The sequence below is a fragment of the Equus przewalskii genome, chromosome 9 (assembly GCF_037783145.1).
Source record: "Equus przewalskii isolate Varuska chromosome 9, EquPr2, whole genome shotgun sequence".
Lineage (NCBI taxonomy): Eukaryota > Metazoa > Chordata > Mammalia > Perissodactyla > Equidae > Equus > Equus przewalskii.
The window spans coordinates 22,206,484-22,223,577 of record NC_091839.1 but is presented as its reverse complement, the minus strand read 5'-3'; the positions used below and the strand labels follow the sequence as shown (position 1 = coordinate 22,223,577).

At 45.4% G+C, this 17,094-nt stretch overlaps 2 protein-coding genes across 3 annotated transcripts in view; both read right to left on the bottom strand.

Annotated features, from left to right (window-relative positions):
- Nucleotides 1–3,252: 3,252 nt before the first annotated feature.
- ZNF845 (zinc finger protein 845) overlaps nt 3,253–17,094 on the bottom strand; it is a 132,156-nt gene continuing 118,314 nt past the window's right edge. The window contains 1 exon segment of the mRNA XM_070558353.1: nt 3,253–4,809. Coding sequence (XP_070414454.1) covers nt 3,735–4,809 — 1,075 coding nt within the window. The 3' untranslated portion in view covers nt 3,253–3,734.
- Nucleotides 4,962–16,956, bottom strand: LOC103556192 (uncharacterized). 2 transcript variants are annotated; one of them, XM_070558448.1, is made up of 4 exons: nt 16,410–16,956; nt 15,414–15,486; nt 8,927–9,011; nt 4,962–5,056 (listed from the first exon to the last, which is right to left on the bottom strand). In XM_070558448.1, the coding sequence occupies exons 1-4, from the start codon at nt 16,489–16,491 to the stop codon at nt 5,018–5,020; spliced, it is 279 nt and encodes a 92-aa protein (XP_070414549.1). In that variant the 5' UTR covers nt 16,492–16,956; the 3' UTR covers nt 4,962–5,017. The 2 variants fall into 2 exon arrangements, 1 of the variants encoding a protein (XP_070414549.1); XR_011522422.1 differs by lacking the exons at nt 4,962–5,056; nt 8,927–9,011 and having other exon boundaries at nt 12,747–15,486; nt 16,529–16,956.

Genomic DNA, 17,094 nt, shown 5'->3' with positions numbered 1-17,094 from the left:
ACAGTATGTGATAGGGAGAACTGCATGGAGATGCCTTAAGCCTTATTTTCTCAAAAAAAAATGAGCCTGAAGCGAGGATTATGTACTGACACTTTGTTGGGCAGTGAGAAAGAACTTGTTAGAAGTACTGTGATGCCAGAGTGGCAGTCAATGGGGGACTACACTACTCAAAATGAGACGGTTAACTGTCCAAAGAAAGCAGAGTTTGAAGGTTTTTAAATTTGAAATTGTGCAAGAAAGAGAACATTTCTTGCAAAAGGAGTGGAAGTTTGAGATAGAAATATGCAAGAGGCTGAAATGCTGACCTGGGACAGGCTACCAAGCAGGAAACGGAAACAATGGTTGAATAGCACATTAGTGGAAACCATGGCAATTTTCAGGCAAGCAACACCAAGCACTGGAAAAAAGAATCTGAATTGGGTGCAGAACACTAATGAAATAGTACAGTGTGCTGAAGCCCAGGAAGTGAGGACTAGACAGATACTTAAAAGTGTATATAAAGTATGGTATTAGAAATTATATATGGCATTAAAGTCACATATACTTATTTTTTGATGGACTATTGGAGAACATATCAACTGTTTTGTGTAAAATGGAAGTTGCAGGCAATTTCAGGACAAACTTTTGAGCACTAGTAAACAGAAAAGCAAGCCAGGCTGAGGTTGCAACATGTCATTAGCAACTTACCTTAATAAATCTCTGTTTCTATGGACCCCTTATCCCCGCCAAAATCCAGAATTTTATTGCTCTTTGTGATGGTAATTTTAAAACTGAAAAAGGACAGCAAGGCTTAAGAGGCCACCCCCTGTCCCCTGCCCGTACACACACTCAGGTGGGGCGCCTCTGAAACCATGTCCTCACCTGAATGGTGTGTCCTGGCTCCTGCCCTGGTGCGGACAGCTGCTGACTCTGCCCGTGCAGCAGCTGGTCAACTTCCATGACAGCTCCTGATGTTCCTGTCGACGTCCTGAGCCCCACACTCTGCCTGCGAGCCTCGGGAGCTCCAGGGTGGGTATGAGGCGCAGCTGGCACCTGAGATGTTTGGAACCCACCTTGCTGTGGGGACAGTTTCCAGGATGGACTCATGAACCAGTCAGTGAGACCCCATTCTGCGAAACCTGTGCAAGTGTCTGGGAGATGTTTTCTTCCTGGTACCGCCAACTTTAAGAATGACGGATCCTGGCATGGTCAGGACCACTGTGTGCAGCCTCAGCATAAAAGCTACTCTAAGAAAGCAGAGAAAAACTCAGGGCAGACATCTAGGTTTTGTGCGAGCCCTGGGTCCACCTGAGGCTAAAGTCCCTGACACTCTGCATGAGTCAATCACTTCTTATTCTCTCTACTCTAAACCCTCTCAGGCTACTCTGAATTAGCTTTTTCTTTTTAAAGATTTTTTGTATTTTCCCTTTTTCTCCCAAAGCCCCCCAGTACATAGTTGTCTATTTTCAGTTGTGGGTTCTTCTAGTTGTGGCATGTGGGATGCCGCCTCAGCATGGCCTGATGCCATGTCCGCGCCCAGGATTCCAACTGGCGAAACCCTGGGCTGCCGAGGCAGAGTGCATGAACTTAACCACTTGGCCACGGGGCTGGCCCCCTGAATTAGGTTTTTGCTCCTTGAACTAAGAGTCCTGACTCACACACTCTCTTCCCCTATTTCCTTCTGTCCATCATCCCCGTCCATCCAGGTGGTGTCCCCACATCTCAGCTTTGTTCCCCAGACGACTGCCCAGCACGGCCTCTCTCCACGGGGCTTCCACCTTCTCACTTTTATCTCCACTGTGATCCTCAGTCCTCTCCCTCCTCACACCTTTCAACTTCCTTTGGGTCCTCCTCTCCCTACTAACACTAATATTCCAAACTTCTCCTCACACGTCCTTCCCACCTCATACTCCTTCCCCTGCCCCCCCATCTCCCTGTTTATGCAGAAATGTTTGGAAGGACAGCACCCACCCATGTGTGCAGTCTGAAGCAGGAGGGGGTCCTGGGCTTGCTCTGGTTTTGGCATAGGGTCCATAGGAGAGGGGGTGCTAAGGAAGGTAACTCCTAATGAGGACGATTATCAGGGGTACTGAAGACTAGTCCAGAAAGACACCCAGCTCTGAAACCTGGGTCTGGCACCACACCCCCCAAACATGTTCATGTTCCCTCATTCTCTGCCTCCAGAGGACTAAGATCCTCAACCCAGCCCTACCACTATGGTATACATAACACAAGAACTAAGGAGGTTTAATGAAATATAACCCTAACTCTGAGATTCTAGGTCCTTTGTCAGCCATAATAGGACACTGCTCTGGACTCGAGCACCATCGACCTCTCAGGCTACACTCATGAGCAGCGAAGCCCTCCTCCAGCTCTCAGAGGCTCCCTTCCTGCACGCTCCCCTTTTCTTTAGTCTCCCAGGACCTGTCCCCAAGCTGTTCCTTCCTCATGCACCAGGCTCTCTCCCACCCATCCCCAGCTTTTCAAACTCACTCCCATGGGCCCCCGTCCCCCACTCCCCCATCACCATCCCTCCCCACATTCTCAGATCCCCACCCAGGGCTCCAGTCCTTTCCCCAACACAACCCATCCCCTTCACTCTAGGACTGACCCATCTTAAGACAGCTCAGGTCCCTCCTGAGTCTAACTGCTCCCTCCACTCTCCCAGGACTCAATCTCGGGCCTGTCTCCTTCCTAAGGACAAGTCCACTTGCCTCCCTGGAGCACCACATCCCAGTCCCTGCTGTGGGACTGCCAGGATCTGGAAGAGGTCAGTTTGCTGGCCCAGTTCCTTCCGGAACAGCTCATGTTTGAATGTCCAACAAACAGACCGGCTCTTCGCGATTTTAGTTTTAGCTATTCTGGTGAGCGTCCAGTGACATCACATGGTGATTTTATTTTGCATTGCCTGGATGAATAATCATGCTGAACACATTTTCACTGACTTACTGGCCATTTGGTGATCTTAAGTGCTTATGCAAGTCTGTCCCCTGCCCCTCCTTTAATTGATTTGTTTTTTCATTATTGACTTGAAGGGTTCTTTCTATTTCCTGTGTGAGTCCACTGTCAGTTGTATGCAGAATGAGCATCTTCTGGTCTGCTTCCTGCTTTTCCACTACTTTCTTTTGTGTACCAAGAAACACTGTGCACCCCGAGACTGTGACAGTAATCTGTATTTTCTTCTAGAAGTTTGGTAGTCTTTTCTAAACTCATTGCGCCCACAGGGGTCTTCTTGTAATAATTCCCTACGAGCAACAGTAATGGGAATAATGATTAAGAGCAGCAGCAGCTACTGTTTATTGAGCTTACACAATATTCCAGATACACTTTCAAGGAGGTTACATGTACCAAACTCAACCACAACAGCAGGAGCAGGTAGGTGTGCTTCTCCCCACTTCACAAATGATGCACAGGGGTAAGAGGTAATTTGCCCAGTGTCTCACAGGGAGGAGAGGTGGGATGGTGATAACGGTGGCATATGGACCACGACAAAAGGCTTCCCCACAATACATCAGCACAGTTATTCCCTAGAATGAATCTGAAATGCGACAGAGATCGAACGGGACTGGAAAGCTTCTATGCATTTACTAAACTCATCTACCCAGTAAAAGAAATCTGCACTGAGTATGCTGTGATCGTTAAGAGTGATTTTCCCATTCTTGAAATTTGCCTTTAGCATGACTATTCTGATATTCGATAAGCAGAAGAGTGACCAGTGAAGGCTTTCTGATGTTAATTTATATCAAGAATTTTCCTCATGTTGTGGAAGGAAGGAATGTTGTGTAGGCCTCCGTACGCTCTTTGTATTCACAAGGCTTTTCAACAGTAGGAACCATCTGATGTTCCCTAAGATGGTTTACATGGTTACACGCCTTTCCACACTCCTTACACTCATAGGGTTTCTCACCGGTATGAATTTTCTGATGCTGTGTAAGTTGATGGCCGTGACTAAAGGCCTTCCCACATTCTTTACATTCATACGGTTTCTCCCCTGTATGAATTCTCTCATGTTTAACAAGGCTTGACCCATAAATAAAGGCCTTTCCACATTCCTTACATTTATAAGGCGTTTCACCAGTGTGAATTCTCTCATGTTGAGTAAGGTGATAGCCACAATTAAAGGCCTTGCCACATTCTGTACATTTATATGGCTTCTCACCTGTATGAATTCTCTCATGTTTAACGAGACTCGAACCCCAACGAAAAGCCTTCCCACACTCCTTACATTCATGAGGTTTCTCACCGGTATGAATCTTCTGATGTTGAGTAAGATAATTGACACGAGTAAAGGCCTTCCCACATTCTTGGCATTCATAGGGCTTCTCACCGGTATGAATTCTCTTATGCTGAATGAGGCTCGAGCCACAAATAAAGGCCTTCCCACAGTCTTTGCATTCATAGGGTTTCTCACCACTATGAATTCTCTTATGTTGAATTAGTTTATACACGCGGCTAAAGGTCTTCCCACAGTCCTTGCATTCATAGTCTTTCTCACCAGTATGAAATCTCTGATGCTGAGTGAGTTCATCACCACGTCTAAAGGCCTTCCCACAGTCTTTACATTCATAGGGTTTCTCGCCCGTATGAATTCTCTTATGAATAACGAGACTTGAGCCCCATCGAAAGGCCTTCCCACAGTCCTTACATTCATAAGGCTTCTCACCAGTATGAATTTTCTGATGTTGAGTAAGTTGGTTACCCCAACGAAAGGCCTTTTTACATTCTTTACATTCATAGGGTTTCTCACCAGTGTGAATTTTCTGATGTTGGGTAAGTTGATAGCCACGACTAAAGGCCTTCCCACATTCCTTACATTCAAAGGAATTCTCCCTATTATGAAGTCTCTGATGCGGTCTAACAGAGGTATTTTCTCTGTAAGTGGGTGTTTTCCCATAGTTGACTATCATTTGATTGAAATATCCCTCTGGAGGGCCATGTGGTCCTTCAAACTCACCTTCACACATCCAGTCAACGCCAAGGGATTTACGTTTTCCATTTGAGTTCCATTTGGAAAAATTTATTTCATAAATGCCCTTTTCTATAGGTAAACTCTTGGTCTCATAGGGTGACTCCAAATCTGGAAAAAAATAACATATTTTGTTTCCTTTTAAGGAAAATAAAAACAACCCAACCTAACAACAAACCAAAAACTTCTCTAATAGACATAAAACTTATCTAGTGGAATAAATATGAGGCCCCCAGGGCTCCTGTTAAAATGTACAGTCTACATCTGGCACCACAATACTTAATGAGAAAACACTGCAGCCAGTCCTGCTAAAGTCAAATGAGGAAAAGGTACTGACTATTAGTCCTACTATTTTCTATCAGCTGACACTAGCAAGCAAAAGAAATCAGAGGGACAAATATCAAAAATAAAGATGAAAAAGAGCACAATTTGTAGGTGATGTGATGACATACGTGGAAAACTCAGGAAAATCAGATATGAAACTACTCGAAAAAATTAAAATACACAGATAGCTGTATATAAAATTAATATTCTGACATGGCTATATGTACATGTAAGTAATATAATTAAAAGTAATTCTGGATAAAAAGACCCAACACTCAAAAGCAATAAAAACGACAGTGTGCAGGATTAAATTTAATAAAAATGTAAAACACCTAAGAGGAAAAGTTTAGAAAATCTGAGGATTGATAAGTATGGTAACTGCAAGGGACTGCAAAACATCAAACATATCTAAATCTCTGAGTTAGTAACGACACTAAAACATGTTAAATGACCAACCTTGGAGCATGTGAGGAAACCAGCCTTTTATAATAAAAACTCATAATTTCTTCTTTAAAGAACAACCCTTCTTATCCAATATGGAGAGTGCCACTACATACCCAACTAGCAGATGGAGCAGAGTTCCTCTTTACAGAGTTACTGCAGTGGGTAAATGAAGAAGTGACAGGCTCTCACCGTTCTGAATCTCCAATGAAATATGAATCTAGGCAGAGTGACAGCGACTGCTAAGAGCACAGACGGCCATCACCAGATATTGTCTCGTGACGAATGGAAGAACAGAGCAGCACCAGGAAGCAGTGGGCCCCAAATTAGATGAGAGGAAAAGAAAAAGAGCACTCGAAGCTAGGACACCTGCCAACTTTGAGGAACTACAAAGGGCAGAGGATCACGGCATTGACACCCTTTCTACTCAAGGCGTGGTCCAGAGACCAGCAGCATCAGCAACACATGAAACGGGTGAGACATGAGAAGAAAAACAAGCTGAAGAGGGGTTGGGGTGAAGATCAAGCTCATGGTGGTGACCTCTCCCCCAGAGCCCTTGGGCAGACCTTTGTGGGAGCTTTCCAAATGTGTCAGGGGTGCGCCTGCTCCCTGCCTGGCTGGCCGCTGTAACACTGGCTCACCGTAGCCAGACTGGCTCTCACTCTCCCCTGCACTGTCTTCCTGCCTTTTCCCTCACGACCATCAAGGTGCTTTCCCCTTGCTTCCAAAAGACAACTGCATCTGGCCTAGAAATGAAAGGTCCTGCTTTTAAAAAAAAAGCCACATGACATAAAACTTAGGAAAAAACGCTAAGTACAAAAGTTTTTTGATTGAGCCTTAGTCAAAAAATTTACGACAACCTAGAGTCAAAATGATAAAGACTTCAGAAAAGAGAAAGGATTAAAGACCAAACAGGACCCCAGATAGGGAGGGGAAAGGTCTTGTTCTTGAGGCCTTATCCCTGTAGGAGAGTGGAGCATGGTAGCTGACAGGATGGATTATGGGCCAGAATTCTTAGGTTCAGTTCTTGCTTCTGCCTCCTCTGTCTGACCATGTCACTTCGTGCCCCAGCATACTCATCTACAAATCGGACATAACAATAGTGCCTATCTCATGAACTTGTGAGAATGAAACGACATGTATTTATACATACACAGACACACAGTGCTTAGAACGATTCCCGGTTTAGAGTAAACACAATATTAGCCATTAACATCATGGCTGTTTTTTCGCTAACAGAAAAATAAGAGATTTCCTGAGATGTTTACAAAAGATTATCATCCATTGTTTAACTCAAAGTTCACGGGTTCTAACTTTCCACCTCACTTCAGGTACACTGTGCAGGACAAGGAATGTGCTCAGTTTGGTTTTACGTGGATTCTGTTCCTTCAGTCCACCTCTACATCAAACACACACGCTGCTTTACTAGAGAAAATCAAGTCACTGTATTGAGCCGCTATCCCTACAGATGGGTCCCCAAAGTACCAGAGGCCCGACAGCAATTTGGGTGTAAACATGTCAAAGTAGGAAGCTTGGTTTCCTTGAAGGTGGCCATGAAATAAGTATTTCAGAATTCCAATTCGTCCTTTGGTCATTATGGAAGAGAGGTAATTACAAGAAGGGCCAGACAAAGGTGGGAAGATCCCTGATGGATGAGGAGATGAAGGTGCGTAATGCCCATTTCCAACTCAACTAGGCTCAAAACACTCCTTGGGAACAGGAAGAAGAAATTAAACCAGGTTCTTGAAACACAGCCCTGATATTCACAGCGGAGGGAGCTGACATGGCAGGGGGGAGAGTCTGAGTTAGCGGAGGCAGGCGACTCACCCAGAGAGACCAAGTTACTGTAGTTCTCCAACATCACATCCCAGTACAGGTCCCTCTGCGTCGAGTCTAGACACGCCCACTCCTCCTGAGAGAAGTCTATGGCCACATCGGAGAATGTCACCAAAGCCTGGAAACAGAAACCCACATGGCCCTGAGGAAATGCAAGGACTCAGTTCTAGGATGAAGGGAAGGAGAGGACGGGATACCCGCTGCGTAGGGTGGAGACAGAAAGTAGACTGAAAGGCTGTGACATGGGTGGGGGCAGAGAGGACACAACCGAGACTGAGGCAGAATCCCCACATTACTGAAGGGCCCTACGGCTGCAGAGAAAACCCTCTCCCTGGGGACTTGTGAACCACCTCCGCCTGTCAGGAAACAGATGAAACAACCCGTTTTCCTCCTGTTGACAAGCACAGAGTCCACTACGTGCCTGCCTCATAAATCCTCAGCAAGCGTGGATTCCTACAGCATCCTTGTCCCTTTATAGGGAAAGAAACAAATTCCGAGGGCTGTGTTTCCCAAACGTAATATGAGATCTCAAGTTCAAAAATGGGGTTTACATGCTCGAATGCTTTTGAGCCAGGTTCTCTCTTAAGCAGTCTCCCTTTGTCATGACGAAAGCATATTTTTATTCCATCGTACGGATGGGTTAGACTTAATTATTATGGTTTACACGTAGGTTGAAGACAACGTCCAAGTTGTCCCCTAGTTCTGGGAGCATATGCTCATCTGTCACTTGTACTGGCTGACCTGTTAATTGTTACCCTCCACCACCCTGCCTTTTCTTTGTTCCTGATTTAGAGGATGCTGACGTCAAATGATGCAGAAGCTTACAGAGGTCTGGCAGGTCTGTTCAACAATGAAATTTATGTCTTGGGTTCCACGGTAAGAACATGATCTCTAAGTCCACAGGACCTCATCATGGCCCTATCTAACTCTAAAAGCTTCATAAAGTTGGAGCTTTCACCACACACTAAGACTCAGACCAAGAGACATGAACACCCTTCTTATCTGCTTAGAAAAAAAATTAGCGGAGAATTTTAGTTTTCTCTTGTGGTCAAATAGGACCAATGTCTCTAATGCATGAAACTGCAAACTCGACTCAAATATTTCTCCCAAGGCGCTTTCTTCCTCCATTGTCCCAACAGTACTTGTGACAAAAAAGTGAGCACAAAGGAGATACTGCATAATCAGCTCAATGGTTAAGTGAGCACTGGCCACACAGCTGGGCACGGGGCTCCGTGGCATCATCGTTCACTGGAACAGGACGAACAGGGAGGCAGGTAATTAGACGGGATGTGCGTGGGCAGGAGGCTTTGGGATAATTCATAAACCATCAACAGGCCCTAATGATCACATTTCAAGAAGGAAAGAGAAATACATACTTACGTGGGCCATAGTTTTAGAATTCAGGAACTGATCAGTCCTTTTGGGATTTCCTTCACCAAAGACACAAAATCCAGAGAAGCCAGAACTAGACGAGGAAAAAGAATTATTAAAATAAGCACACCTTGGTCCCAAATGACTTTATACAACATTTTTCTCCTCCACCTATGCTTTTAAAGAAGTGCCCAGCTTCTTTCACCACAACACGCACACATAAACACAACACATCTGGAGAAGATGAAAAGGATTCTGGAACAAAACAGGCTCTCCCTGAAACCCCAGGAAACCTAGCTGCACAGACAGAGCAGAGGAGCGGTATTATCTATGTTTTGCCTTGAAGTCAGATCGAGACACTTTAGGAGGAGGATTTCTGGCCAGCTCCCTGTTGGGGGCATGTATTACGAATCCGGCCTTGACTGTCTGGCCGTTGCTCTCAGCTCCTGAGAGGTAACCTACATCACACCTGATAGGAATGTCTTTGTTCTGGGAAGGGGCTGGCCACATCCAACAGTCTCAGGGTGGCAGCTGACCACTCCAGAAAGACCAACCAGGTAATTCGGGTGGGGGCTTTTGATGACCCGGAGACCGAGATTAACAACTGGGCAATGAACCAATCAACTGTGCCTACATGATCAGTCAATCTATCATGCCTTTGGGATGAAGCCCCAGTGAAAGGTGAGTTTCCCTGGGTGGCAATACTCTGAGCATCTTGTTGTACATCGATGTCAGCAGAAGCACAAGCCCTGACTTGATACGGAGAGGACGCTGGAAGCTCCCTGGTGGGAACCCTCCTGGACTTCACCTTATGTGCTGTTTCCTTGGTTGACGGTAATCTGTATCCTTTCCCTGTAATTATCTGTAACCACGAGCAGCACAGCTCTCAGTGAGTGCTATGAGTCCTTCGAGTCCTGAATTACTGAACCTCAGGGTGGTTTCAGGAAACTTAACTTGCAGTTGGTCTCAGAACTGAGGGTGGTCTTGTGTGGAGACTGTGCCATTAAACCTCACAGTGTGGCCAACTCTGGGCAGAGGGACTGCGATCTGGACCTGAGACTAGGTGTGTTTAGGGTGCTCAGTCTCACTCTGAGCACATCCTGCTTATCCAAGGTGAAGAGGGGCTGCATCATTTAAACTCACACTTATTCTGTCCTCTAGATAGGGAGATGTCAGCTAAGACACAGCAGCTGGAAGGGGTGGAGAAGCAACTGCCCAGGCATCGTTCGGCACTCTGAGTCCAAAAAAGCTAACTACACAAACACATGCAGGATATCAGAGTAAAACATTGGTATCAGCAGTTATTAAATGCCAAGTTGGAAGAAATACGTAAAGAGATGAGAAACGTTTCAGATATATTGTGCAGGAAAAGCAAGCTACCAAAATGATACATTTTTAAAATGCTATATATAAATATATGTACACACATATATACATACATAAGATATATGAATATATCCATCTAGACACACACACACACACACACAGACACAGACAAACCGAAAGGCATCAATAGAAAGAGAGAGAGAAAAATAATAATAGAGAGAGAGAAAAATTCTGGAAAGATCCTTTGTGCAGAAAAGACTTAAGAGAGTGGGTCTGAAATTACTATCCTTAGGCCTGCTTGCAAGACTGGCCCTTGGCTGGACTTCCAGATTGTTTCCACCACTTCCTAAGTGATGACAGTGGCTCACTGTTCAGTGCTTTTTTTTAAGGAAGACTGGCCCTGAGCTAACACTTGTTGCCAATCTCCCTTTCTTTTTTTTTTCTTTTTCTCCTCAAAGGCCCAGTACACAGTTGTACGTCCTAGTTATAAACCCTTCTAGTTCTTCCATGTGGGATGCTGCCACAGCATGGCCTGATGAGCGGTGCTAGGTCCACACCTAGGACCTGAACTGGTGAACCCGGGGCTGCCAAAGTGGAGCATGCTAACTTAACCACTATGCCACGGGCCGGCCCCCTCACTGTTCTTAAATTGTTTGTACAATGCGGTTTATGCCGAACACCTGCTTTCCTCTGCGAGTCTGGAATTTTGTCATGTGTTAGGCACAGGGTGGCTATGTGACTGACCCCTGATAAAAACGCTGGACTCAGGCTCACAGGAGTTCCCTGGTAGACTGCACTGTCCATGTGCTGTCGTAACTCGCTGCTGGAGGAATTAAGCACACCCTGTGCAGCTGCACTGGGAGAGCACTCTTGGAAGCCTGTGGCTGGTTTCCTCTGGACGTTGTCCCATGCGCCTTTCCATTCACTGACTGTGCCACGTATCCTTTCGCTGTAATAAATCTTAGCCAGGAGCAGGACCACGTGTTGAATCCTGTGAGCCCATTTAGAGATCACTGAACCTGGTGGTGGTCTCGGTGACCCTGACACATCCTTTGACCTTGCTTTTCTTGTTTTAAGTATACGTCACTGGGCGTTTCAACAACAGCCATGCATTGACTGGACATATACAAATGTGTGTGCATTCTTTGAAATTTATTAAGAGGCAGCCACACTCTCAAAAGACAGAGAAACTTTCTCTCTCTTTTTTAAACAGTCTCCTCTTGACCTTACAGAAAAAGCTGAAACTATATTATCTTTGGACTATTTTACTGAATAACTTGTTTCCTTTCATTTCTCAACACCTAAACCAACTCTTTGATGTCTACATATTCCCACATATGCTGGAGCACTGACCAGAAAAAATGGCTAAAATTCCAAACGATGCCCTCGACGCTGGCAGTTGTCTTGAAGTTGCTTAGTTTTATGTCTTGATGGGAGGGTGGATTTGACTTTTGAGCTTGCCCTTCCAGCCACGATGTCCTGGAGACAACTGCTAAATCATCTTACCCTATTAGTCTTCACTTTGCATCCAACACTATTGGAAAAAACATGTCAGGTATAAAACTCAGGCAGTAAATTCCATTTATCTCCACACAGAGCCTGTGCCTTCAGAATTATCTGGTCATGACCTGACGTCAGTGGCTACCGGGGACATGATATCCCCTTCCTAGCACCTCTCAGGGCACGTCACCTGGAATCCTCCACAGGCTGTCTCATGCTTCTTCCCTTCCTTGCTGGACTGTAAGTGATGCACAGGTAACAATGTCCTTCTAGTCCTCCTGTCATTCCAAGTACTAAGATCACAGGGTCAGGCATACTGCAGGTACTTAACAGAAGTAGGATTTTGACTCAAAATTCCACTTTTCCGAATTTATCCCAAAGAAACAGCTATAGCAGTATACAAATATATGTACAAGGAGGTTCAGAGAAATTTTTTTCTGGAACATGTTTTTTTTAATTGAGATAACTATAGATTCACATGCAGTTATAAGAAATAATACAGAGGGATCCTGTGTACCCTTTACCTGGTTTACCCCAAGGCTAACACACTGCAAAACTATAGCACAGTATCACCACCAGGGCATTGACATTGACACAGTTCATCAATTTTATTCAGATTTTCCAGAGAATCATTCTAAAAAATGAAAAAATAGAAATATAAATATGTCACAGTAGAGGGTAGATTAAATCAATTATGGTCTGCTATAATGGCATATAATACATTTACTTATAATAATATTGATTCATATTAATTGAGAAAGAAACTTAAGATGAATATCAAGTGAAGAAGGCGGTTTATAAGGTTTGCACAATTTGGGAGGAGAGGTCTTGGGGAGGTAAGAACAAGGCCCCGTGGTCTGACCTCTAGGATGTGATCTCAGCTCTGACAGTTACTAACCCCACAGGGTCTGTTCCCCCCAGGACAGACTGGGATAAAACTGGTACCTACCAGGTAGGACTGTCTCAACTATTAAGAAGATACGCTACATAAAACACAATAATACGGAACAATTATTTAATACAAGTTAGCTATTGTGATCGAAGATCAGTAACATTACACATCCCTTAATCTGTTTTCATAAAAGAAACTCAAGCCTGCTGTTTTCTTTTTAATGCTAAAATACGTGCTTCTCAAACCTGCTGAAAACTAAAAACTTTCAGAGCCTCTTAAGAATGAAGTTCTGTTTAATTAACAATATAAGCAAAAAAGAATTCTAAGGTGTATAAGGAGGAAATGTTCCCTCCTCACCAGCAGCAAGAGGGACAGACATGATTCTGCATCAAAAATCCAGCTCAAAGAACCTCAACTGAGAAGATGCCAACTTGAGAACATTAGTGAGAGGCTGAGTCTTGTCTTCTTTGTGATACGGGATATTTATGTGAACATTTTAAACTACTGCCATCCTATACTTTTCTCACGTATCTGCCCTCGGAAATGCTACTTGTACAGTCCACATTGGTACTGTCTCAGTGATTACTGTCACGTTCTGTGAGAGAAATATTAAAATCCTAGAGAATCCAATTCTGAAGGGCTGCCTTTCTTGATAATTTGTTGCCCTGGGATCAGTTCCAAATGATGCGTTTCTAATCCTTTCAGGTGTAAATATGGGAGAGATTTTTTCCAAAGCAAGAAGGGGATCACCGTGTGCCTCTCCCCACCCCGCATGCACACAGGTATAAGGGGACCCGTGGCTGAGCTGGATTTCTTTTATAAATGAAGATTTGGAGAGTCTCTGGCTCATTTACAGGATCAATTAGCAGGATTCAATGCTCCAGAAACCAAACCACATATGTATGCTTAGCAGGGGAGGGGAGGGCTGGAAACATACATACCTGGATGGTACAGTTACGGGGAATTTTGAGTTTCTTCTTTATGAGCTTCTTAGGGGACGGAATTTTTTTGCAGCAAGCCGACATTAATCCCATTATAAGAAATATAACTTAAGGTAGCCCAAATTAAAAAAAAAAAATTAACAAAGAAAAGGACCACAGTTAAGGGGAAGCTGGTATATGGGTGCCATTAAGGGAACTTTGAATGGATAGGTCTGTGGTCAGCAGAACAACAGTCTCCCACAGAAGTCCATGTCCTCATCCTGGCACCTGTGAATATGTTACATTCCATAGCAAAGGGGCGTTAGGTTGCAGACGGACTTGAAGTCACTAATCAGCTGAGATTTACACAGGGAAACGATCCTGAATTATCCAGGTGGGCCCAATGTAATCACAAGAGTCCTTAAAAGCAGATGAGGGGGGTGAGAAGAAGAGCAAGTGAGATGTGATGACAGAAGCAGGGTTAGAGTAACCAGGCTCTGGTAATTGGAGTTCTGAAATATGCGGCTGTCACTGAGGGCGACACAGTCTTTGAAAAAAAGGAGTAACTGTACGGTGGAGAAAAGTGACAAACACCAGCTCAGCCAGGTGATCAAGGTCAACAACAATCATCAATCATATGGACAGCTACTCTTGCCATGATGGGAAGAAACTGGTGATTTACTTCTGTGATCTTCCAGTCCTACACCCCGAATCCCAGCCTAATCAGAGAAAAACATCAGATTCCAAGAGAGGGACATCCTACAAAATACCTGACCAGTACCTCTTAAAACTGTCAAGGTCATCAAAGCAAGGGAAGTCTGAGAAACTGTCACAGCCAAGAGGAGCTTAAGGAGACATGACAATGACATGTAATGTGGTATCCTGGGTGGGATCCTGGAACAGACGAAGAATGTTACATAAAAACTAAGGAAATCTGAATGGGCATTAGTTAATGATAATATAGGAAAATTGGCTCGTTAATTGTAACTAATATCCCATACTGACGTAAGTTGCTGATAACAGGGGAACCTGGGTGCAGGGTATCTGGGAATTCTCTGTACTACCTCTGCAACTTTTCTGTAAATTTAAAACCATGCTAAAAAATAAAATCTATTAAAACAGAACAACAATATGCAACCATAGGTAGCCCATGAAGCGTAAAATATCTAATACCTGATCCTTTACAGAGAAAGTTTGCCAAACTCTGCTCTAGGTCCAGAACTCATACTCAGCATCAAACCATATTGCCTCTCACAGTTCATACAAAGATGCAGCTGAAACCAACTGAAACTGTCAGACCTCAAGCAACACCTAGCTGATACAACAAATTTCTGCTTATTAATTACTGAAAAACATCCCTGCCTTTGATGACAAAGACCTTTGCTCAAACCCCACTCTTAAAAGCCTCACAAAGCTGGTAACTTTGCCATTTACTGACTAAAACAATCAAGCCTTCTTCTTTCTTACTGTGCTCTGAAAGTCAGGCCTGTGGAAAAGACCCAAGATAAGTAGCGTTTGACTCCACCTAAAAACTAAAAAATCCAAATCACACTCTAAAATAAAGCACAAACATCAATCTCCCAATAGAACCCTTCTTATACCATGAGTTTCTTAGAAAAGGAGGGAACATCAGGAGATGGGAACAATTTGCCAAATGAATATGTGAGCGCTCACTAGAGTGGGCTGGTCAACAGGAAGCACACTGGAGAATTCACCTGCGTGGCCCGGCAGACCTCTTGGGAAGGAATTACTGAGAGAAATCGCTCTTAGGGAAGTCATTTTGGGCCAAAGAAAGCAAATATTCCTAAGTCCTGCACACTCAAATCATTTATTGAACAAAAAGGTAACTCATCTGAACCTTGATTTTAAGATGTGTAGCGATTCTTTCTCCTCCTCAGTCCACAGGATGCTTTTTCTGGAGGATGGCTGGCCTGGGGGAAAAAGAATAGAATGAGACACTAGGGCTTTGCTGGAGCACAGACTATATCAGAAAACACCCTCCAAGGCCACACCTGTCCCCGTGTCACATCTAAAACCAATCAGAAATAAGGGGGAGCTGAGGCCTGGGTATTTCAGAGATTCCAGGGGACCAGGCTCTAGCAATCGGGGTTGTGAATTATGTAACTATGCCCCTACCCCCACCTCCAAGTCAGGGACCTCTCCCCTCCAAAAAAGGAGTCTTATTCCTGAGGCCCTTCCATCCTGTCATTCCGGGAGCCTGTATGGAGAGCCCTTCCAGCTCTCAAATTGCCATCTCAAGATCACGTCTGCGCCCTCCTTGGCCATTTTCATTACAGCGTTCAGGCTGACTTCCCTTTGGGGGCCATCGCGTCTACGCAGGTGCACGGTTAGAAAGCGAAGGCAGAGGGAGCAGCCGGGACATCAGAGCTACGGCTACACTGTCACACACACCTGTGCTCACTCAATCCGTGGCCACACAATCACCCGAGCACAATCCCGGCCCAGTCGCAGCCGAACAATCGCACACACCGTTAGGAGACACGCCTTGGCCGCGTCACACCCACTGACGCCCACGTCGGAGACACGGTGCCCGGCCCTGCCACCCCCGCAGCGCCCAAGCGCGTGGAACTCACACGCAGCACAGCAGCGGAGCCACAGCCCGGCCGCGTCACCCCGGCAGACGCCCCCGCGCACGCGTGTCACCGCCACGGGGACGGGGCCCGGCTGCGCCACCCGCACACACACTCACGCGCAAGTGCGTCACAGCCACGGGGACAGGCCTGTCCCGTCACCCACCGACGCTCCCACGCACATTTCGTCCCGGGACACGGCTCGGCCCCCCGGCCCTGACAGACACACAGACACATACAGACACCCGCACACACGCTCGCACTTCTCTCCGCAGCCACAGGCCGAGGCTCCACTTCGGGCCTCCTCGCCCGGCGCGTCTCTGTCACCGCCATCCCGCGCCGCATCCCGCGCTAGCCCGGTCCCGGGATGCTAACAGCTCACCGGTTGGGGCCCAGTGACCAGCACGGCGTCGGAAAGCAGCGCAAGGGTTGAGCTTAACTGACGACTACGTCTCGGGAAACGCGGAGCACCCAAAAAAAGCCTTCGCGCAGCAAGCGCGTCTCCCAGCATGCAACTGGGCGATTCCTAGGAGGGCCGAGCCTCGGAGACCTCTGGGAAATGTAGTCCAAAAACCCGGGAATCCAATGAGCTGGAAGCGCGGCGGCTCAGTTCTCCAGCATGCAACTCTACACTGCCTTAATACCGGTATGCCTCACAGACTTCTGGGAAACGTAGTTCAGAGTCAAGGAACAGCCAGAAGATGGGAGTCCGGCCGTGCTCCCAAGGTGCATTTCGGACCTTTCCAGAAGGTTGGCTTGGTCGCAACCTGTGTGATGTTACTTAATAAATTATTAAGTAGTTGATTTTAAGAGTAATTGAGACTTTTCCTTTAGATTATTTTTAAAGTTTTAAAAACCTTGTTTTTCTAATTCTGACATTACTTCTACATCTATTAACTGGAATATTTCTATACAGTAAGGCTTTCCCTTATAAAGTGAGACTATGTG

Coding starts and splice junctions, on each gene's coding strand:
- LOC103556192 (XM_070558448.1), bottom strand. CDS start 16,491: ATGCGGCGCGGGATGGCGGTGACAGAGACGCGCCGGGCGAGGAGGCCC. Junction 15,487..16,409: donor GCCTGTGGCTGCGGAGAGAA/GTGCGAGCGTGT, acceptor TTTTTCCCCCAG/GCCAGCCATCCTCCAGAAAA. Junction 5,057..8,926: donor ATTCTAAAACTATGGCCCAC/GTAAGTATGTAT, acceptor ATTTTTTTCCAG/ATTTGGAGTCACCCTATGAG.